Source organism: Myotis daubentonii, chromosome 4, assembly GCF_963259705.1.
Source record: "Myotis daubentonii chromosome 4, mMyoDau2.1, whole genome shotgun sequence".
NCBI classification, from domain to species: Eukaryota; Metazoa; Chordata; class Mammalia; order Chiroptera; family Vespertilionidae; genus Myotis; species Myotis daubentonii.
In genome coordinates, this window is record NC_081843.1 from 36,668,524 (window position 1) to 36,691,494 (window position 22,971).

General features: G+C 41.9%; 1 protein-coding gene across 1 annotated transcript in view; it reads right to left on the bottom strand.

Annotated features, from left to right (window-relative positions):
• LOC132232295 (cytochrome P450 3A12-like) overlaps positions 1-22,580 on the bottom strand; it is a 39,754-nt gene extending 17,174 nt beyond the window's left edge. The window contains exons 1-9 of the mRNA XM_059691752.1: positions 22,398-22,580; positions 20,131-20,224; positions 18,687-18,739; positions 15,252-15,351; positions 12,294-12,407; positions 11,947-12,035; positions 10,483-10,631; positions 4,018-4,145; positions 84-150 (exon numbers count right to left, since the gene is read on the bottom strand). Of these exons, the coding sequence (XP_059547735.1) occupies positions 84-150; positions 4,018-4,145; positions 10,483-10,631; positions 11,947-12,035; positions 12,294-12,407; positions 15,252-15,351; positions 18,687-18,739; positions 20,131-20,224; positions 22,398-22,468 (865 nt within the window). The 5' untranslated portion in view covers positions 22,469-22,580. The remainder of the gene's footprint in view (positions 1-83; positions 151-4,017; positions 4,146-10,482; positions 10,632-11,946; positions 12,036-12,293; positions 12,408-15,251; positions 15,352-18,686; positions 18,740-20,130; positions 20,225-22,397) is intronic.
• Between the last annotated feature and the right edge of the window lie 391 nt (positions 22,581-22,971).

A 22,971-nucleotide genomic window follows, 5' to 3' on the forward strand; every position in this document is an offset into this window, starting at 1 on the left:
TTTTAACCAAGTGTTCCAAGTTAATGTCGTCAACTACCTCTAAGCCTCCCCATCACTGGCCCTCCGAAGCATGCCTTGTTTACCTTTATGGGAGTCTGTTTCTTTGGAATTCTGAGAGTTAATCATCAGCTGAAGTAAATCCACTCGGTGCTGGAAGCAGAAGGAAAAATTTCAATGTTAGAAATAAATCAAGAGTGCAATAGTAGCCCTAGCTGGTTTGGCTCAGTACATAGAGTGTCGGCCTGCAGATCAAAGGGTCCCGAGTTTGATTCTGGCCAAGGGCACAAAACTTGGTTGCAGGCTCATCCCCGGCCCAGGCCCTGGTCCGGGCTTGTGTAAGAGGCAACCAATCGTTGTATTTTTCTCACATCAATGTTTCTCTGTCTTTCCCTCTCCTTTCCTCTCTCCCTAAAAATCAATGGGAAAATATCCTCAGGTAAGGATTAACAACAACAAAAAAGTGCAATACTAAATTTCTTTCCTGATAAGATGGCCCCTTTAAATCCGGAAGTGTGCCTAGTGTTGTTTGAGTTATCAGTGAATAAAAACATCCAGCTACAAATCCTGGAGAGCAGGGTGTTTACCTGAAGAAGATCCAGCCATCATGCCCAGCTGCTTTTTGGTCCTCACTCTCTCTGATCTTCAGCTTCTTTTACTTTGAACATAGCCAAAGAACTACCTGCTCCCTCTCCTGTCATGCCTACATGCTCACAAAAATGTCCCTGACCTCAAACCTTTCTTTCTCTCTACAGTTAATTATTTTTTTAATATTTTTTTTGATTTTCTACAGAGAGGAAGGGAGAGGAACAGAGAGCCAGAAACATCGATCAGCTGCCTCCTGCACACCCCCCACTAGGGATGTGCCCGCAACCAAGATACATGCCCTTAACTGGAGTCGAACATGGGACCCCTCAGTCCGCAGGCAGACGTTCTATCCACTGAGCCAAACCAGTCAGGGCTAGACTTAATTCTTTTATATATATATATATATTTTTTATTGATTAAGATATTATATATGTGTCCTTATCCCCATGTTACCCCCCCCCCTCCCCGTACTCTCACCCCCCCGTTGTCCGTGTCCATTGGTTAGGCCTATATGCTTGCATATAAGTCCTTTGGTTGATCTTTCCCCCTTACCCCACCCTCCCCTACCTTCCCTCCAAGGCCCAACAGTCCAATAAATGCCTCTCCGTCTCTGGATCAGTCCTTGTTCATCAGTTTATGTTGTTCATTATATTCCACAAATGAGTGAGATCATGTGGTATTTATCCACTCTCCAGTTCCACCCATGTTGTGGCAAATGGTAAGAGTTCCTTTTTCTTCTTCCTCTTCTTAAAGAATACCTTTCAGCATTTCATATAATGCTGGTTTGGTGGTGATGAACTCTTTTAGCTTTTTCTTATCCGTGAAGCTCTTTATCTGACCTTCTATTCTGAATGATAGCTTTGCTGGATAAAGTAATCTTGGTTGCAGGTTCTAGCTATTCATCACTTTGAATATTTCTTGCCACTCTCTTCTGGCCTGCATGGTTTCTGTTGAGAAATCAGCTGACAGTCGTATGGGTACTCCCTTGTAGGTAACTGACTGTCTTTCTCTTGCTGCTTTGAAGATTCTCTCTTTGTCTTTTGCTCTTGGCATTTTAATTATGATGTGTCTTGGTGTGGTCCTCTTTGGGTTCCTTTTGTTTGGGGTTCTCTGCGCTTCCTGGACTTGTAAGTCTATTTCTTTGACCAGGTAGGGGAAGTTTTCTGTCATTATTTCTTGAAATAGGTTTTCAATATCTTGCCCTCTCTCTTCTTCTGGTACCCCTATAATTCTGATGTTGGTACGCTTGAAGTTGTCCCAGAGGCTCCTCACACTATCTTCATATTTTTGGAATCTTTTTTCTTTTTCGGTTGGGGATTTTTTGTTTCTTTGTATTTCAAATCTTTGACTTGATTCTTGGGATCCTCTTGTCTGCTGTTGGATCTCTGTATAGTATTCTTTATTTCAGTCAGTGTATGCTTAATTTCTAGTTGGTCTTTTTTCATATCCTCCACGGTCTCACTAAATTTATCGGCGGTTTCCATAAAATTCTTGAAAAATCTTATAACCGTGGTTTTGAACTCTACATCCAGTCGTTTGCTTTCCTCCATTTCTGTCATTTGTGACCTGTTTCTTTCTCTCCGCATTTTTTATGCTTTCGTGTTGGTAGAGTGGTTTTGTGTGCTAGGTGTCCTGTAGGGCCCAGTGGCTCAGCCTCCCCAGTTACCTGAGGTGGACACTCTTGGTGCACCCCCTTGTGGGCTTTGTGCACAGTCTTGTTGTAGTTAAGCCTTGACTGTTGTAGGATCACTGGGAGGAATTGACCTCCAGGCCAATTGGCTGTAAGAAACAGCTGTGTCAGCAGTGGGAGAACTTGTGTCCTGGAGACACCCCTTCAGGGCAAGACTTGCTTCAGTGGGGCTTTGGTGCTCACTGAGTCTGCACCCTGAGTGTGTCCCTTATGGATCTGAGGAGTTGTAATCCAGATGGTCCCCCTCTGACCACTGGGTACACTGGCTCTTGGATCTAAGGAGGTGCTAATTTAGCCTCTGCCTGAGGTTACCCGGCAGGAGCTGCGAAGAGAACTGCAGATTCCCCTTCCTTTTTTGGAGTTTGGAGGTGCCCTGATGCGAAACAATGCAAGCTGCTGTGGGGCCTTGGGCCTTCTCTTGGAAGTTCTGGGTCTGTCGGGCCCTGCTGCAGTTTGTTAGGTAATTTTCAGGTTGCAAAGGGCGGGGGCATTCATATGCAAAAGCCTCTGCCGCAGCCTGGGTGGGGCGGGGTCTCAGGGAATCAAAGGGTGGAGCAAGCAGCTATGGCGGATTCTCAGCCCTGCCCTAAGGGGCCGCGCGTCTCAGTGTCCTGATAATTGCTGCAAGCACCTCTGAGGGAAAGCCGCCCTCAAGTTCAGAGTTCTGCCTGCTGCCAGACAGTCCAGTTTCTCCCTGTATGAATCCTGAGTCCCCAGAGACTTCCCGGAACCGGAGTTCAGAGCATTCGGGATCTTGTGACTCCCTCCCGATTCAAAAAGACAGTCTTGTCCTCAGGTGCCAGCCCCTTTCCACGCTCGAGCCTCCGTACCTCTGCACTTCACTTCCGCAGCTCCTCTGGCTCTCAGCGTGCTTTTCTTTCCTTCTAGTTGTAGAATTTCCACTCAGCCAGCCTTCCTGTAGTTCTGGATGATGTCCGTTTTGTCTTTTCATTTTATTTTTAAGTTGTTGTGGGAGGCAGCAATTTCCCGATATTTACCTATGCCACCATCTTAGTTTCTCCTAGACTTAATTCTTAATGAATGGCCATATAGATGAATCTCCTGATATTTGAAGAGTTCATTGGCAGCTTTTCTGTGAGCAGCTTCAAGTGCCACCATCTCAGAACTCTCCACAACATTCAGTGCAATTCCGGGGTACCTAATGCTATCCCCATGGCCTGCAGACATTCTTGTGCTGGCCTCCAGGCCCATGAAGGCAAAGCTGGGTTAGCCAATTTGCAACGTCAATGCCCAGAGAAGACTACTGCCCTCTCCAGTCCCTGAGCAGGCTTCACTTGTACATAGAGCACTCCCCCAGGGGCCTGCTGGGAACTTCCACTGCAGAATGTGTAAAATAAGAGGCTTGGAATTGATGTGATTCTTTGCCAATTTTAACTCTGGGGAATTATACCAGGAAAACAAATTTTAAAAGCAATTTTTATACTTTGATAATTTACTGAAGGGAAGTGGAAAACTTTTCAACTCAATAATATTCATGCAGTGATATACTGACCTTTGTGCCTATTATTATATTACATTTTAGACAATGTCTCTCTGACTCATTTTTTATTTCCTTTCCTGACCTCCACCTTCTTCATTCCCCCCAAAATGTTAGAACTTTCCTCCTGTAAACCTACAGTCCTTTATCTACCTAAAAAAAGAGAGGTGCACAAATCATAAGTATCCAGCTCAATAAATTATCAAAGCGTGAACACACTCATGTAACCACCACCAGATTTTACCTTTTGTTTATCTTGGAGGCGATTTTCTTTCATTCTTTTTACAGACTTTTTGAAAAAATCAGTCACACTTTTTGGGAACAGGAAAATATTAAATGCTTCAAATACTGGGCCAAGGAATGGAAAGAGTGCTGCAAGAAAAAAGAAAGCACAATGAAAATACGAAATGTACTGGGAGCACTTATAATTTTCTCTACCAATGAGGAGAATAAAAGACACCAGGCTTCTCAACCAGGAGCCAGTCCCTCTATGCCCTTTGCTCAGACTTCCAAGCCCGTGGCTGAGCATGGGCAAGTCCACACAGACGGGCTATCACTATAGCAGTGAGATCATGTCCCCTTCCCCATCTTTTGGGTGACTAAAGGAACAGGATTACATCCCTGAATGGCTTTGTCTTTTATCTAAATCAGAGCAGAGTCTGATTTATTTAATTAATCACCCTGTTCTAGAAATAGTAGTCAGATACACATGCATGGACACAGTGGAACACTAGACACTAAAATGTCAACAATGATTGTATCTGAGAGTTTAATTATAGGCGAGTCTTGTTTCTTCTTTGTCTTTTAAAACAATTCTGAAAATTTTATAGGAAATATGCATTGTATAATAATATAAATATTAACAAAAGTATATTTTGAAAAAATGAATTTGTAGCTAGGATAGAAAGAATACAGAGTACATCTTTCAACCATAGTGGAATGAAATTAGATATTAATAACAAAGAAAACTAGGAAACTCACTGCTATGTGGAAATTTAAAAATACCCTTCTAAATAATCCATGGGTCCTAAAAAAATCAAAAGGGCAATTAGGAAATACTTTGAGATAAATAAAAATTAAGAGAAAGCATGCCAAAATTTATGGACGTAGCAAAAGCAGTGCTCAGAGAGAAATTTATGGCTATAAATGTCTACATTTAAAGAGAACAATGATCTCAAATCAAGAACCAAACTTTTCTCCTTAATACACTGAAAAAAAGAGCAAACAAAACCAAAAGCAAGCAGGAGGAAGCAATGAAACAGATAAGAAAGAAACTAATACAATAAAGAATACAAAACAATAGAGAAGATTAATGAAATCAAAAGATGATTCTTTGAAGACATTTAGGTAAATTGACCAAGAAAAAAAAAAGATCCAAACTTCTGGCATCAGAAATGAAAAAGGGGAGATTATTACTGACATTAAACAATTAAAAAACTATAAGGGGATATTATTAACAACTGTATGCCAATAAATAAGATAACTTAGATAAAATGGACAAATTTCTAGAAAGATACAACTATAGGAACTGATGCAAAAAAAAAAAATAGATATGCCCTGGCCAGTTTTTCTCAGTGGTTAGTGTGTGGGCCCTCAGACCAAAGGCTTATGGGTTTGATTCCTGGTCAAGGGCATGTGCCTTGATTGCAGGTTCAATCCCTGGCCCAAGTGATAACTATTTATGACATATTTGATAATGGATCTTTTTTTTTTGACAATGGATCTTATACATGACACCCAAACCTCAGGCAATAAAAGAAAAAAATACATAAATTATAGATTATCAAAATGAAAAATTTTGTGCTTCAAAGGCACAAAGAAAAAGAAAAGACGCCTACAGAATAGGTGAAAAATTCTGAACTCATATCTGATGAGGAATTTTTATCTAGAATATATAAAGAATTCTTACAGCTCAACAACAAAATGACAGACAACTCAAATGTAAATGGACAAAGCATTTGAATAGAAATTTATCTAAAGAAGATCCAAAGATGGCCAACAAATATATCAAAAGTTCCTCAACATCGTTAGTCATTAGAGAAATGCAAATAAAAACCACAATGAGATACCACTTCATACCCACTAGAATGGCTATAATTAAAAAGATAGAAAAATGTCAACCAAGTGTTGGTGAGGGTGTGGAGAAATTCAAACCTTCATACATTACTGATGGGGATGTAAAATGGTGTCACTACTGTAGAATAAAGTTTAGCAGTTCCTTGATAAGGTAAACACAGATTAATATAGTATTTAGCAATTCCACCCCTGAGTGGAAGAATTAAAACCAAACGAACTCCCCCAAAATTGAAATAGGGTATCACAAAAAAGTGTACAGAATGTTTACAGCAGCATTATTCACAAGAGCCAAAAGGTAGAAACAACCAAAATGCTCATTAACTGATGAATGAATAAACATAATGTTCATACAATGGAATATTATTGGGTCATAATAAATATAAAATACTGATACATACTACAACATGGATAAACCTTGAAAACATTATACTAAATTTTTAAAAGCCAGCAACAAAAATCCACATATGTGATTCTATTTATATGAAGTGTCCAGCATAGGCAAATTTACAGAGACAGAAAGTAGATTAGAGGTTGCTTTGAGCTAAGGGTAGTGGAATGTTAATGTTAAAAAGTACCATATATCTAAGTTGACAAAAATCCTATATAATAGGAGAAACCAAGATGGTGGCATAGGTAAACACTGGAGATTGCTGCCTCGCACAACTACTTCAAAAATACAACTAAATGACGGAACAGACATCATCCAGAACCACAGGAAGGCTTGCTGAGTGGAAATTCTACAACTATAAGGAAAGAGAAAAGCATACCGAGACTCAGAGGAGATGCGGTGTGGAAGTAAAATACAGAGGTACAGAGGCACATGTGGAGAGGGCTGGCGGCTGAGGACACGGTTGTCTTTTTCAATCGGGAGGGAGTCTCAAGCTCTGAGCTCCAGTTCCGGGCGAGTCTCTGGGGAGCCAGACTCATACGGGAGAAACTGGACTGTCTGGCATCGGTCGGCACTCCAGGGCAGCTTTCCCTCGGGGGTGCCGGGACCCTGAGAAGCAGGGCCTCTGAGGGCAGGACTGAGAGCAGCCATAGCTGCTCGCTCCACCCTGTTGATCCCCTGGGACCCCGCCCAGCCCAAGCCGTGCACAGAGGCTTTTGCTTATGAAAGGCCTGGCCCTTTGTAATCTGATAATTACCTAACAAACTGCAGCTGGCCCAAGGTCCCAGGGCAACTTGCATTGTGTCACAGCTGGCTTCTACTGGATAGCCTCAGGCAGAGGCTAGGTTAGCACCTCCTTAGAGATCCAGGAGCCCGGTGGTCAGAGTGGGACCATCCAGATTGCAGGTCCTCGGATCCATAAAGGACACACTTAGGGGGCAGATTCAGTGAGCACCAAAGCCCCACTGAAGCAAGTCTTGCCCTGAAGGGGTGTCTCCAGGACACAAGTTCTCCCACTGCTGACACAGCTGTTTCTTACAGCCAATTGGCCTGGAGGTCAATTCCTCCCAGTGATCCTACAACAATCAAGGCTTAACTACAACAAGACTGTGCACAAAGCCCACAAGGGGGTGTACCAAGAGTGTCTACCTCAGGTAATTGGGGAGGCTGAGCCACTGGGCCTTATAGGACACCTAGCACAAAAAGCCACTCTATCGACACAGCGAAGCATAAAAAAATGTGGAGACAAAGAAACAGGACACAAATGACAGAAATGGAGGGAAGCAAAGTACTGGATATAGAGTTCAAAACCACACTTTTAAGGTTTTTCAAGAATTTTCTAGAAACCGCCGATAAACTTAATGAGACCCTCAAGAAATCTAGTGAGACCCTCGAGGTTGTGATAAAGGACCAACTAGAAATTAAGCATACACTGACTGAAATAAAGAATATTATACAGACTCCCAACAGCAGACTAGAGGATCGCAAGAATCAAGTCAAAGATTTGAAATACGAAGAAGCAAAAAACACCCAACCGGAAAAGCAAAATGAAAAAAGAATCCAAAAATATGAAGATAGTGTAAGGAGCCTCTGGGACAGCTTCAAGTGTACCAACATCCAAATTATAGGGGTGCCAGAAGAAGAGAGAGAGCAAGGTATTGAAAATCTATTTGAAGAAATAATGACAGAAAACTTTCCCTACCTGATGAAAGAAATAGACTTACAAGTCCAGGAAGCGCAGAGAACCCCAAACAAAAGGAATCCAAAGAGGACCACACCAAGACACATCATAATTAAAATGCCAAGAGCAAAAGACAAAGAGAGACTCTTAAAAGCAGCAAGAGAAAAACAGTCAGTTACCTACAAGGGACTACCCATACGACTGTCAGCTGATTTCTCAACAGAAACTTTGCAGGCCAGAAGGGAGTGGCAAGAAATATTCAAAGTGATGAATACCAAGAACCTACAACCAAGATTACTTTATCCAGCAAAGCTATCATTCAGAATTGGAGGTCAGATAAAGAGCTTCACAGATAAGGAAAAGCTAAAGGAGTTCATCACCACCAAACCAGTATTATATGAAATGCTGATAGGTATCCTTTAAGAAGAGGAAGAAGAAGAAAAAGGTAAAGATACAAATTATGAACAACATGCCGAAACCGGTTTGGCTCAGTGGATAGAGCGTCGGCCTGCGGACTGAAAGGTCCCAGGTTCGATTTCGGTCAAGGGCATGTATCTGGGTTGCGGGCATATCCTCAGTAGGAGATGTGCAGGAGGCAGCTGATCTATGTTTCTCTCTCATCGATGTTTCTAACTCTCTATCTCTCTCCCTTCCTCTCTGTAAAAAATCAATAAAATATATAAAAAAAAACAAAAAAAACAAATTATGAACAACAAATACGCATCTATCAACAAGTGAATCTAAAAATCAAGGGAATAAATAATCTGATGAACAGAATAAACTGGTGATTATAATAGAATCAGGGGCATAGAAAGGGAGTGGACTGACTACTCTTGGCGGGGGAAGAGGTGTCGGGGATGCGGGAAGAGACTGAACAAAAATCGTGCACCTATGGATGAAGACAGTGTGTGTGTGGGGGGGGTGAGGGTGGAGGGTGGGGTGGGAACCCGGTGGAGGGGAGCTACGGGGAGAAAAAGAGGAACAAGTGTAATAATCTGAACAATAAAGATTTAATTTTTAAAAAAATCCTATATAATAAAACCTTAATGCAGATAGTCCTCTAGTTATGTTGGACTCGACATATGTCATTTTGTGGTTACATCGCCATCTCCCATTCATTTATTTAAAAAAAAGTTCCATCATTTCGACATATGTGCATATGTGCTTTATGTTTTTTATTATTTATTTGCCACAAGTAAAGGTCAGGAATTGTTATCTTTCTTTTAAATTTTTTTTATGTTTCACTTCATTAATGCTGTGTATGTGAGTGACATAGGTGCTTATGTAGGTGGGTTCCAACTTACAGCGAAAATCACGTGACTTCACGCCGTTGGAACAGATCTCCAATGTAACCCAAGGACCTACTGTATGCAAATTGACTGAATGGCAGAATGACCCGTCACTATGACATGCACTGACCACCAGGGGGCAGACACTCAATGCAGGAGCTGCCCCCCTAGTGGTCAGTGTGCTCCCACAGGGGGAGCACTGCTCAGTCAGAAGCTGGGCTCATGGCTGGGGAGTGCAGCGGCGGCGGTGGCGGGAGCCTCTACCACCTCCGTGGCAGGCATACATCCCCCTAGGGGTCCTGGACTGTGAGAGGGCACAGGTCGGGCTGAGGGACTCCCCCCAGTGCATGAATGTTGTGCACCAGGCCGCTATTGTTCTAGGTAATATAATGATGGCTGCACATATCTCTGAATGTACTAAAAACGATTTTTCCATTTCATTGAGTTATAATTGGCATAGTTTAAGGTATACAGCATAATGACTAGATATACATATATTGTGGAATAATGACCATAATAAGTTTAGTTAACATAAATCACTGTACATAGTTAAAAATATTTTTCTTTCTGTGTGATTAGAACTTTAAGAATCTACACTCTTGTTTATCTTACAACAGAGAGTTTGTATCTTTTGAGCACCTTCAATTAAAACTCCCACCCTCAAACTCTGCCTCTGATAAACACAAATCATTTCTTGTTTTTCTATGAGTTTGGGTATTTTTTTAGATTCCACATATAAGTGAGGTCCTACAGTATTTGTCTTTTTCTGTCTGACTTATTTCACTTAGCATAATGCCCTCAAAGTCCATCCTTCTTGTTGCAAATGGCAAGATTTTCTTCCTTTTTATGGTTGAAAAATATCGATTCTATCTATCTATTTTCTATCTATATCTATCTATCTATCTATCTATCTATCTATCATCTATCCATCATCTATCTACATATGCCACATTTATTTATTTATTTATCTGTTGAAAGACACTAGGTTGTAAAAATGATAGAATTGTACATTTTAAATGGCTGAATTATATAGTATGTGAATGATATCTCAAATGAGCTGAGAGAAAGAAAGAGACAGAGACAGAGACAGAGACAGAGACAGAGAGAGAGAGAAGAAGAAGAAGAAGAAGAAGAAGAAGAAGAAGAAGAAGAAGGAGGAGGAGGAGGAGGAGGAGGAGGAGGAGGAGGAGGAGGAGGAGGAGGAGGAGAAGAAGAGGTGGTGAAAGGAGGGAGGACATGAGGGAGAAAGAAAAAAAAATACAGTAGTCCACGTACTTATGCAGAAAATGAATGGGTCAAGGAAATTAAATTTTAAGAGCTTCTTGATATTTTCCACAAAGGGATCTTGTGGGTTGTTCAGGGAATCGATGTTCACTCCAAATGACGTGCCAGTAATCACATCCATGCTGTAGGCCCCAAACATACTGAGTAGAGAAATAAAGACATAGAAAATTAAAATCAGCACCTCTTTACTATCCTTATCCAACACATACAATAGGAAGGACATGTAAATTCATATGACCAGGCAAAGACAGGTAAAAAGCCACACAACTGTCAAAACCATCAGCTGGATCATCTAAAGAATCTATGCTTCTGTCACAGTCAATCATGAGCTGTTTATTAGATGCCAGTCATGCAACTGGCCCTGTGCTGGTTTATGGGGACACCAAGGCAAGTTAGACCCACCTGTGAGCAATAGGAGGTCAGTCAGAGGGAAGGAGACCCATAATCAGGCAAATTACAGTAGTGTGTTTTGAGTCTGGACAATAGTAGCCATACTGTGCTTGAGCAGAACCAAGGGTAGGTAATGACTCTTCCCAGTGGAGTCAAGAAAGGTGACATTGACAAGGGTCTTGCCTCACCACAGTGTCTATACTCAGAGCTGATTCCACTTCAGCACCTGACAGAACAGCAGCACCCTGGTCTGAGTTGCCAGGAATGCCATCACTCCTTCTCTGCACTCCTGCTAAAGCTCCTGAAAGACCCACTGTCCTCAAGTTCAGTATCTCAAGTTGCCTTTAGGGCACATTCATTTCTGTAAAATATAAGAACTAAGAATGTCTTTGCTTTAAGAAATAATTTTAAAAATCACCCCAAAATCAATTTGAGGGAATCCCATAGGTAAATAATCATATGTCCCCAGTTTCCCCAGATCAGTCCCACTTTACCTGTGCTGTTCCTGCATAGTTAAACATATCTTAATTTAGACAATAAATGACATGCTCACCCTACCCATAGTCTATACAGGACCTTCTTTAATTTGAGAGTAAAGAAAGGAGAAGTGGTGGGAAGGTATAATATTTCATATTTTGCTGGTATCCTCACCAAAATCATGAAGTTGTTCCAAGTTCTACACTGTAACTTCCCTGCTCCACGCACTGCTCACTAATACATACCAGTGCCTTCCCCTGCCAGTATTTCACATCCTCTACACTGAAAACTTTGGTACAATCATGTTTCTACTTTCTAAACTATGTATTTTTGTCTTCAGGAATATCCAAGGTGACAACTAAGCAGACAAATTAATCCTGGTTCATGTACACAGGAGAAGATCTTTCTCTCCTGGCTGCCCTGCCTTTTTGGAGGAGCCACATCCTCTTGGGTAGCCCATTGGAGTTCTAACACCACACACGCACTTCTGTCTGGTCATTACAGTAATTCAGTGGGAATTGGGCTCTGGCAGGCGGCTGGGGGTCTTGGAGCAGAGCTCAGAATCCCAGCAGCTGGCCTCCTACTTACTCTTTCAAGGTGATGGGTTTTCCTTTCTCTGCTTCCTTCCTCAGGTTGCTGACCAACCCATCTGCATACTGGCCAATGATGGGGAACATCTAGACACAAAATACAACAACACCCGTAGTTAAGTGGGAAGACTCGAGTACTAGAAGACCTGGCTTTCTCAAGCATGGAGCAGTAAGTGATATCTTATAATGAATCTTATATTGTCACTTCTAGGATATAAAGATAAAAAACCATTATTAGGAAGCTCACATTCAGCAGGCTACCCTTGGAAAGAAATGATCTTATTTTCTACCTGTCCCCAGATGCATTCTTTAAGTTTCAAATTAAATATCCTTTTATACTCTTACCTCCTTGAGCTTTCCACTAGTGAAGGTTGGAGATAGCAATGTTCGAATTCTCTTCCAAGTTTCATCCTCAGCTATAGAGATGGCACTTTTCATAAATCCTACTGCAGCCATAGGCTAAAGTTAAAAGAAAAAGACATTTTGCCCTGCATAAGTTTTGGAGTTCTCAACAGTTGAAGAAAATTTGTTAAACGGGCATCAATTATTCAACAAATATTTAGTGACTGTCTACTTAGTACAAAGCCCTATGCTAGATACTCAGTATATACTTATCCCAAATGTCTAGCATCTCATGAAGGTGCAGGAGACATCCAGCCACCTGATGTGGTTTCCAGCCTTTATTCTAATCATATTTTTCAGTGCAAATGACCCATGTGTTAGGGAAACTGCTTTTTCAGGGGAATACATAGGCATAAGTCCTAGTATATCCGCCAGGGCTGTGCAGAATTGCCTTTAGAAATTTAGAAATAGAAAGGGATTCTTGACTGATAGCCAGATAGCTTTGGCAAATTGTATATTGCCTCAGACCAGTTGTTTTTTACTTATATATACAACATAAGCAACCTGAAAAAAAGGAATGTCTTGATATGGTGATTTTTTTTAAAGTAGTTACTACTTAAAAGATTAGGAATCTATTTGTTATTATTAAAAAATAACAAAATCACATGGAAATTCGTATATTTTTCCACCAGGGATAGAAGAAGGACAAGGAAAAGATAATTCTATTTCTCAGGCTGGGACTGGCCTATCAAGCCACCCTACTTGAGACTTACTTCCATCTTTTAACACTATGTTTTGTTTTAAAATGTCTATCTCCATTATGCACTCATGATAAAAAAAAACACACCTCACCAACTAGGAAGAGAGAGAAAGTTTCTCAACTTGATAAAGAGCATCTACAGCTAACATCACATTTACTAATGAAAGCCTGGAGTAACATCACTAAGATGGCAAGGTCAGAGACTCCAGCTTCCGTTGCCCCACAAAGAACAATTAGACAGCTATCCACACACAAAAATAGGTCTAGGAGAGTTCAGTAGTTCACTCAAGAATCTTCAGCCACAGAGTGGAAAAAAAACACACAAACAACCCTGAGAATAACTGAACAGAATGGATAGGGAGAATAGCTTCCTTTTGCCTGCATCATGTCACCCCCCAGGCCAGCACCTCTCGGTGCCAGGAGGGAACTCCGCAGCCTGAGAGACTTGCCCTTGCTGCAGAAGGAACAACAGGGTAAGTGCCAATTTTCTCTACCCTTTCAGGGCGCTGTACAAATGGCCTGCTTCAGTTTCACTATGCCCACTCTGCTGGCTTAGATGAACAATCTAGTGACAGCAAAGAACAAAGAAGAAGAGTAGGAACTGCTAGTCATGATTTCCCATGTCCTGCTCTGCAGAAGACCCCACCAGCCCTCAACAGCTGCTGAGGAAACCAATAGCCAGCACAGCCTCTGTGAACACCCTGCTGGCTTTGCTGCTGATAGTTCCACAGGTTTTCACACTTGCAGATTCTAGCATTCTGAGCCCTTCCTTACCACCCTCCACGCTCACTAGATCTGCCCCGAGTTGTGCTACCACCCTGAGTCATGGGATCTACTCCAGCAGCCAACACTGGCGTTCGTGGCTGGGCTTGTGCATAGTACCAGCCCAGTTCCCTGCAGCTGTTCGGGGAGTGCTTAGTATCAGGGTGGCTGCCTGAAGGTCCAAACCATGCACCTTTGGAGAGATTAACAAACCCAAACTCCCTTGTAATCTGCTCCAGCCCAGCCCCTCCTAAATAGGACCTGCCCTTGTTTCCAACAAGTCCTACAGTCCACTTCTTCTCAAGATACATATTGCTAGGGGACTTGGCAGGTCAGAACCTGTCCCTCCCACCTGCTAGCACATGAAACCAAGCTCAGACAACAGTCTTTTGGGCCAGTTCAAGCCTCCACCAGAAACATTAACTTTGTTTCACAGATAAACAAGCATGTGAGGTATGTGCCCGAGGATCTGGGGTCCAGGTGGGTGTGCAGGTGGGGCTGCTTTAGTCTAACTGTAAGGAGACATGCACAGATATAGTGGTTTAGGAAGACAATACGAGGGCCATTCAGAGAGGAGGCCTGTACTTTTGTGCTGGCCTCCCCGCCCTGCTTTCCTTCCCGCTGCCATTTCCCGCTCTGCAGCCCAAGACAGTCATCTTCTGGGCAAGCCTGCCACACACTCCCCCGAGCTGGGCATGAGCTGGTTCCTGGATCCTTCCCTTAGGAGGAGGTGTGTGTGTGTTGGCGGGGAGAGCGGGGCGCAGGTGATGGATGAAGGATAGCCTTTTCACAAATGGTGTTGCAGCAAATAGACATCCATAGGGGAAAAAGAACCTCGACCTACAGTTCACACTTTATGCAAAAATTAGAACAAGATGGATCATATTCTTAAATGTACAAAATAAACCTATATAATATTTAGAGAAATAGAAGGAAATCTTTGGGGCCTAGGGCCATGAGTAGAGTTTTTGGACTTGGGCACAAAAAGCCCAACCCATAAAAGGAAAAATTGATCAATTGGCTTCATCAATTTAAAAAAATGTTTGCACTACTAAGGACTCTCATAAAGGAAAAGACAAGCTTCACACTGTGACGATAAAAGAATAATGAGAGGAAGACTTATGGTGATGGAACAGTTCTGTCTTTGTGGTGGTAGTTACACAAATCTATATATATGATAAAATTTTATAAGCAACACACACAAATGAGTGCAGATAAAAACTGTTGAAATCTGAATAAGCTCTCTGGATAGCACCAATGTGAAATATCTGCTCTAATGTTGTGCTATAGTTATATAGGACATCACTATTGGGAGAAACAGAATGAAGGGTACATGACATGGGACCTACATGGATATATTTTCTGACAACTTCCTGTTTATTATTTTTTTAATATTAAATATAAATAACAATTTAGTTTTAAAAGGAATGAATACCTACCCGCCGATTTGTGAAGACAGAATAACATTCTTTCACTAGGATTGCTTTGATCATGTCTGGATCCGTGATTGCCAACACAGGCTGCCGACCATCATAGCACCTAAATTGGGAAAAAAGAGCTGATTAAAATGAACAGGACAGCCCAAGTGGTGTGGCTCAGTGGTTGAGTGTCAACCTCTGAATCACGAGGTCACGTTTCAACTCCTGGTTAGAGCACATGCCAGGTTGCGGACTCAATACCCAGAAGTGTGTGTGCAGGAGCCTGTGTTCAGTGATTCTCATCATTGATATTTATACCTCTCTCTCCCTCCAACTTTGTTCTTTCTCAGGATTGCTGTGGCTATTCGGGGTCTTTTTTTAGATGAATTTTTGGAGAGTTTGTTCTAGGTCAGTGATGGCGAACCTTTTGAACTCGGCGTGTCAGCATTTTGAAAAACCCTAACTTAACTCTGGTGCAATGTCACATATAGAAATTTTTTATATTTGCAACCATAGTAAAACAAAGATTTATATTTTTGATATTTATTTTATTTATTTAAATGTCATTTAACAAAGAAAAATCAACCAAAAAAATGAGTTCGCGTGTCACCTCTGACACGCGTGTCATAGCTTCACCATCACTGTTCTAGGTCTTTGAAATATACCGTTGGTGTTTTAATGGGGATTGCATTGAATCTGTAGATTGCTTTGGGTAGTATGGACATTTTAATGATGTTGATTCTACCAATCCATGAACATGGTATGTTCTTCCAGTTCTTTATGTCTTCTTCTATCTCTTTTTTCAATGTTCTGTAGTTTTCCGAGTACAGGTCTTTTACCTATTAGTTAAGTATATTCCTAGGTATCTTAACTTTTATGGTGTAATGGTAAATGAATCCCATTTTTTAGTTTCTCTTTCTGTGAGTTCATTATTGGTGTATAAAAAGGCCATAGATTTTTGGGTATTAATTTTGTATCCTGTTACATTGCCAAATTCATTTATTCAGGTGGTGTTTTTGTGGGAATTTTCTATACCAGTCTTTATAATTGTTTGTGTGTTTAAAATATTTCATTATCAAGTTATCAAAAAGAAAGTTAAGTTAGTAAATAGATGAAGGCCAGTAAATTATCTGAGAACAGAAAAAAAACCCAAAAACACCCAGTTACTTAAAAATATACTTTTGAAGATATATAAAACATAAAAAATGCATATGACATAGTATTAGATGAAAAGTGTAGACATACTGATCACAAATATATGAAAATATGTCTGCAAATACAAAAGACTTGGAATGTAAAAAAAAATGGAGTAGAAATATGAGTGATTTCTTTGCCCTATATTCTAAAGTGTGTTTACTGTTTTACAATTGCTTAAAGAAAGTATTTTAACTATTAGAGAGAAGTCCTTGGTTGGTAAAATCAAGTTTAGAAATATTTAAAACAAAGGACAAAGAGAATAAAACATACAAAGGAGCATGCACTATTCATTTAAAAATATTTTCTTTTCATTATATTTATTGTATCTGCGGGTCCCAAGTGGGCCTCGGGCCCCATGTAGGAGACATCAGCCAGCAGCAGGGCCACTTTTAACACACACACCACACAATCTGACTCTTTCTGTGATATTTCCCAACCTGGCCATTTCCTGACTGGTTTACTATATGTTGAATTACATGAAGTTTGCTATAAGTTTAGTAACACTGTCCTCTAGCATTTTATTTTTTACTATAAATCATTTCATTAACTAGAATATAATGGGAAATTTTCCACAAGTCTTATCTATTCTTTCTTTGACTCCTCAGAGGACTTTCAAACCGATTTGTGATCCCATATAAAAATGAATGAGGACCCCTGCACTTAATGCTGCCCATTTCCAAAAAATCTTCTGAAGCTCAGAAGGTGTAAGGGGGTGTCAAGTACATTTAGTGTTGAAGCAGTGATATAAGTAATTGCGGTGGCACTTAGATTGGTCAGATTGATTGACTATATTTCTTGGATGATTCCCTTCTCCCCATCATGTTTTTTAAAAACACCTGGGTGGAGAGACACAAGGTTTTGGGTAACCCTCTACATTAATGACCTCACACCAGCCTTAGAGTTTGTTACAATACCAGGAAAAATTCATATTCTTGGGCCCCAGCCCTGACACTACGGATCTGGTGCTGCTGGGGACTAAACCCCGAGAATCTGTATGTTTAACACACTCTCCAAGCTGGTGCTTATACACACCCAAGCGCGAGAACCACTTTCTAAAGAACGAAAGTGACTCCATGCTGAGCTCACAAGTGGTCAATGTTGGGAGGGCAGTTGGAGCTGGGCCAGTGGTGACCCAGTGCTGTGTGTTCCCTCTACTCCATGTACCCTTTCTGGACCCTGCCAGCTCAGTAGAACCTTATTGTTTCTGAGGATTTGAAGAGTATGAGAAAGTATTGAGAAGCAAAGCCTTTCCCCTCTTGCTTCTAGGACACAACACCACGTTACACCTCTCCTGTGGCTCTCACCACACCTCCAGCAGCTCCGAGTGGGAACAGCCGCTGCAACTGGCCAAGACCACTTTGGAAAATCCTACATCTCTTCAAAGTCAGTAGAATAGGGTAGATAACGCAACACTTGTATAAACTAAACCTGTATTGAGAAGTCTTGGCTTAAACATTTTTTAAAACCCAAACTCCATATGTGTGGAGGAAGTACAAACAAAGCCAAGCAGATATGGTTTCCCATTCTGTTTACCTCGACCCACAGCTCTTTTTCAAAAGGATATAACAAATGCAAATTTAAAATGGAGAATTTTGGATTTTAATTAATAGTCAATCATGTGGGTAAGGGATTATGATAGACATTTATGAGGATAGTTTAGAAGGGTCTGCCCTGGCCAGGTGGCTCAGTTGGTTTGCCTGGTGACTCAGTTGGTTGGAGTGTTGTCCTCTACAACAAAAGGTTGTGGGTTTGATTTCTGGTCAGGACATGTGCAGGAGACAACCAATCAATGTTTCTCTCTAACATCTCTCTCTCTCTCTCTCTCTCTCTCTCTCTCTCTCTCTCTCTCTCCCTCCCTCTTTCTCTTTCTCCTTTAAAATCAATAAAAACATATCCTCAGGTTAGGATTTTTTTTAAAGTCTGAAAGAAGAAGGGTCTGAAATAATGCATTTCATTCAATTAAAAGAGACCTAAGGGACGAAAAGTGGTGATGAGGGGAATAATGAGACACTGGACAGAAAGTGATGCCAGGAGTCCCTAGGCCATTAAAGTCTTGAGAGTATGATAACCTGCAACTCCCCACCTTGATTCCGAATGCAGCCTGGACACCTGGTGACATCTGGGGTCCTAGAGGACAAGCCTCCGAAAGCTTTACGTAGGTGGCTTTATCCCAGAGGCTCTGGGCTGAGATTGTCCTGCATGCCATGGGGTCCCCAGTCAAAACCGTGTCTATCCAAGGAGAGTTTCCCGAATACTCACCCCCACATGTTTCCATACGTTTTAAAACAGTCCATGTCAAAAGTCCCAAAACCCTGCAAGGAGAAACAAAATTAGACTCACTTTGCTGAGTGAGAAGTGAGTGAGTGAGTGAATGAATGACCGAGTGATTCGCTTTCCAGTTTTCTACCTCAACACAGAAAAGAATGGTAAATGTCACCACTCCAGAAGGACAGAGCAAATTAAAACAGTTTCTCTGTGTTTTCACTTCTGTAATTAAAAAAACACATCTTCTTGTTGCTAAGTTTCAGATATTTGATATTTTAAATATGCAAAGGAAGGTCCCAGAAATGTGGGTCTTGGGGTACATCCATAAGGAGTTGGTCTGGAAAAGGTAGACAGGAAATTATTATCTTTTCAGTAGGGAAAGTTCTTAGACTAATAAAGGTATTGAGACCTCACCTGAGAGAATGAGCATCTGAGAATCAAGCCTCTCTCTTTCAGGAAGAAAATCTGAGGCAGAGAGCAGCCTGCACAGAAGACTCTGCCCGCTGGCCTAATAAACATGAGCTCATAGCTTTCCGTCTAAGGGTTAGGCCCTGGGCAAAGCATTAGGGCTGCATTAATCACAAAGGCACTGCCAAAATTAACAGTCCATGTGTCACCTAGGACATTCCATTCAGTTAATTTAAAAAAAAATTTTTAAATTTATTTCAGAGAGGAAGACAGGGGGAGAGAGAGAAATATCAATAATGAGATTCATTGATTAGCTGCCTCCTGCACGCCCCCTACTGGGAATAGAGCCCACAACCGAGGCATGTGCCCTTGACCAGAATTGAACCCGGGACACTTCAGTCCACAGGTCAACGCCCTATCCACTGAGCCAAACCGGCTAGGGCCATTCAGTTAATTTAATTTTAAAATAATTTTGTCAAATCATCTCCTTTCTAGTAATTTCATATAACTCTGCTTTTGGTTTAGGTTGTTTTTTTGTTTGTTTGTTTGTTTTTAATCCCAACTTGGGCTGCCTAATACACTGAAGTTTCCAAGCTATCCAAGAGGAGTCAAGAAAAGGCTACCTAGAGCGTATCCTGTGGGCAGGAAAGTCTGACTCTAGCACATCCGACTTCATGGGGCACTCCCAGGCGTCCCTCATGCTTCTCTCCTAATCCTAAGTGTGAGTCTGTCTTCCTGGGAACCTGCACCTCGCAGAAAGAAAATGCTCCTCGCGATGCTCACAAACAGGGACAAGGCTGGAGCTGGATCAGCTGAGAGCTCTGCTGCCCCACTGAGCCAACACCTGAGGCTCCTGACAGCGGCCACTGAGCCTGGGGTAAACCTGGCCTGCGCAGGGCGGGGCCTATGGTGCCTTTTCTGGAGAGTGTGAAACCTCAGAACTTCCTCCTGAGCAAGGCCCTTTTACTAGGGAACTCAGCTGCGATTTGGAACCATAAGAAGCAAAAGAGGAAGCGCAAACAGCATTCACCTTACGGTAGCCCAGAATAGTTCCTACAAAAGGTAGGGGTGTCGGCCCCGGGATTCCCAGCTTCTTAAAAAGTCCATGTGTAGAGGTCCCATATCTATTAAATGAAAGAGAAAGCCAGGTTACAGATTATGGATCAGGTCCTGGGGCTGGACAGCACGGACTCAGAACTGCAACAGTCAAGCTAGGGAGTGAACATGTAGATGATAAGTAGTAACAACAACTCCCACACCAATAATTGCCATGGCAAATCAATTAAACCCACTTCTGCTTCTGAACTTTCAACATGTTACATAAACTCTCAAGGGAGGCCAAGCAATTGAGTGAATGTGTCAGCAACATCAATCCCACCTTGTGATCTGGCCTAGTGTCTAAACCACATAGTTCCATAGCAAGGCAGAAGGTGGGCTAAATTAACTTTTCTTTCCAGCTTCCTCTTTTTGGTAAAGAAATGCTGCTTTTGGTGCAAATAAAGGGGCTAACAGGAAAGCCAATCATTTTTATTGCACTTACATTGTGTTGCCAACAGAGGGCATTGTCTACTATACAGCTACTCACTCATGGTGCAGCTACTGTACCAGTGTCTTCTAAGATGACTATGTTGTTTAGTCAGTGGTGCCAGTGTCTAGTGACAGACCCAGACCACACAGTATGACTTTGATGGTATCCCTATCCCCAGGCTTCAAGCAGATGAGATGCCTGCACTGTTGCCCTCTTATTGACCTCCTGTGAGACCAGGACCAGGAGTATCTGGTAGAAATATTCTCCCAACCCATCCAGGCTGCTACCTGGATGCCTCTCTTGTCACACTGGCTCACAGTCTCGCTTACTCACCTGCACTGTGACATTAAAATAACTGGCTGGGCAGGTATATTTAAAAACATATCTACAATCTATGTCATAGAAGTATATATTTGTACAATGGACTCATATTCCTGATATTATTCTAGAGGTATGAGATTAATGCCACACTTTTGCAGCCAAAAATTCTGAACCAACAGCGTTTTTTTAATCTTTCAGAGAGAACATGCTAGAAAGAGTGTTATCTCACTAAAAAAATCTAGGATTACATAGAATGAAATTAAACACTACCAATTAATTTTAAAATGTCATCAGACAGTATATATGTTGCCACAATAAACTCTATTTATAAAATTTCTTTCATAGAATTGAAACAAAGTATATATTTTCTCTATTCATGTCATCATGATTTCCTACTTTTAATGAAAGTGAAATTGAGATAGAGATCAAATAGGACTTGGAGGGAGCCTTCCCTACTCATATATACAAAATGACTCCTCCCCCAACCTGTTTCATGATGCCAGGAATCTCACGCTTGAAAGGATGCTAGATGGTTTGATTCATCCTCCTGTACTGTAACTTAATGGAAAAATATTTAAATCCAAATTGGCTTTTGAGCTCATGCCTGTGTAGGCAGTTAGCAGATTTCATATTGGGGGAAAAATAAATCTCTATAATGATGCCAACCCTCCCCAAAGACTAGAAGAAAAAGGTGAAAGAAAATAATACAACTTCAAGATTTCTGCTTAGTTTCTTCTGCTCTAATGTTTTCTCAGTTAGGGGTAACAGTTCTGCCTTTTACAGAGTGTGGGAACTCATTCTTACGAGGAGAGTGTCAGGGGAGACAGAATAGAGGAAAGAGCGAGTGTGAAGAGAAGCTGGGACAGTCTCCAGGCCTCCCGCCCTGCCCCCTCCCCCGAAGTCTGGGGTGCACACTCATACATGGTGCCAATTATGCCAGGCAGTGGGAGGGAGGAAGCAGGAACAAGCCTAGTGACACAGGGCCATTCCTTGTACACATCTCTAGCATCAGACACCGAACTGGAAAGTGAAGATAATGAGACAAAACCCCAGGCCACTCCTGCCTCCAGGACCCCTGGAGCTGGGAAAGGAGCAAGGACCCCACTGCACAAAAGGGAGCTGAATTTGACCTGCCTCTGCTGAATTCTGGTTGATTAGTCTTGGCCTCCCCAAACTGTCAGTCAATCAGAAAATCACCCCCGGGAGCAAGTAATGTCAGCAAACCCTCCAGACTACAGAATCTGGGAGTTGGGTGAACATGAGATGTCTCTCCTTCAGTAGATCAGGGTAAGATCAGTAATACCTCCTTTGGTGTTTGTGCACCCAACACTTAAGCAATTACCCCTCTGTTAACTGTTGGGTCTCCAAAATAGTTAAAGGGGAAGGGAGGCCTGATGAGCTCCCCAAGTCCAAGATTACAGAGGCCATGAGCCTGGACAGTAACTCACAGATAGAGGAGCACCAGGCTGGTAGCCAGGAGAATCCATGTTTCCACCGAAAAGCTTGGGATCAGGTCCATGGCCACTTTCCTTCCAAGATTTTCTCCTCTGAGTTTTCCTTGTGTTGGTGTGTGCTCTTCTTAGCAGGTCTGTGTGTTGAGAGTTTCCCTTCCCAATTCATGGATAGTCTGTGAGACTGGATGTTTATATACTGGGAGAGGGGGTGGGGCTTGCGCTTCAGCCAATAAGGCTATCTGTGCACGAACTGGTATGACCTCTCCAACTTGACAGTTGGCAAAGCAACATGGATACTCCCACTTTTGTCTCCCCTGAGTTCATATTCTGTCGGAAATCAATAAACAACTCCATTTTATCAGTAAGCCCAAAGGTTACAGCAACTCAAGTAGAGCCACTGGCATTGTATCTTTCAACTGCCCTTGACTCCATGGCTGCTTGCACTAAAAAAATACTTGAAATCCTTTAAACCAGCTTCAGCGGTTCTCAACCTATGGGTCGCGACCCCTTTGACGGTCGAATGACCCTTTCACAGGGGTCGCCTAAGACCATCCAGCATATCAGATAT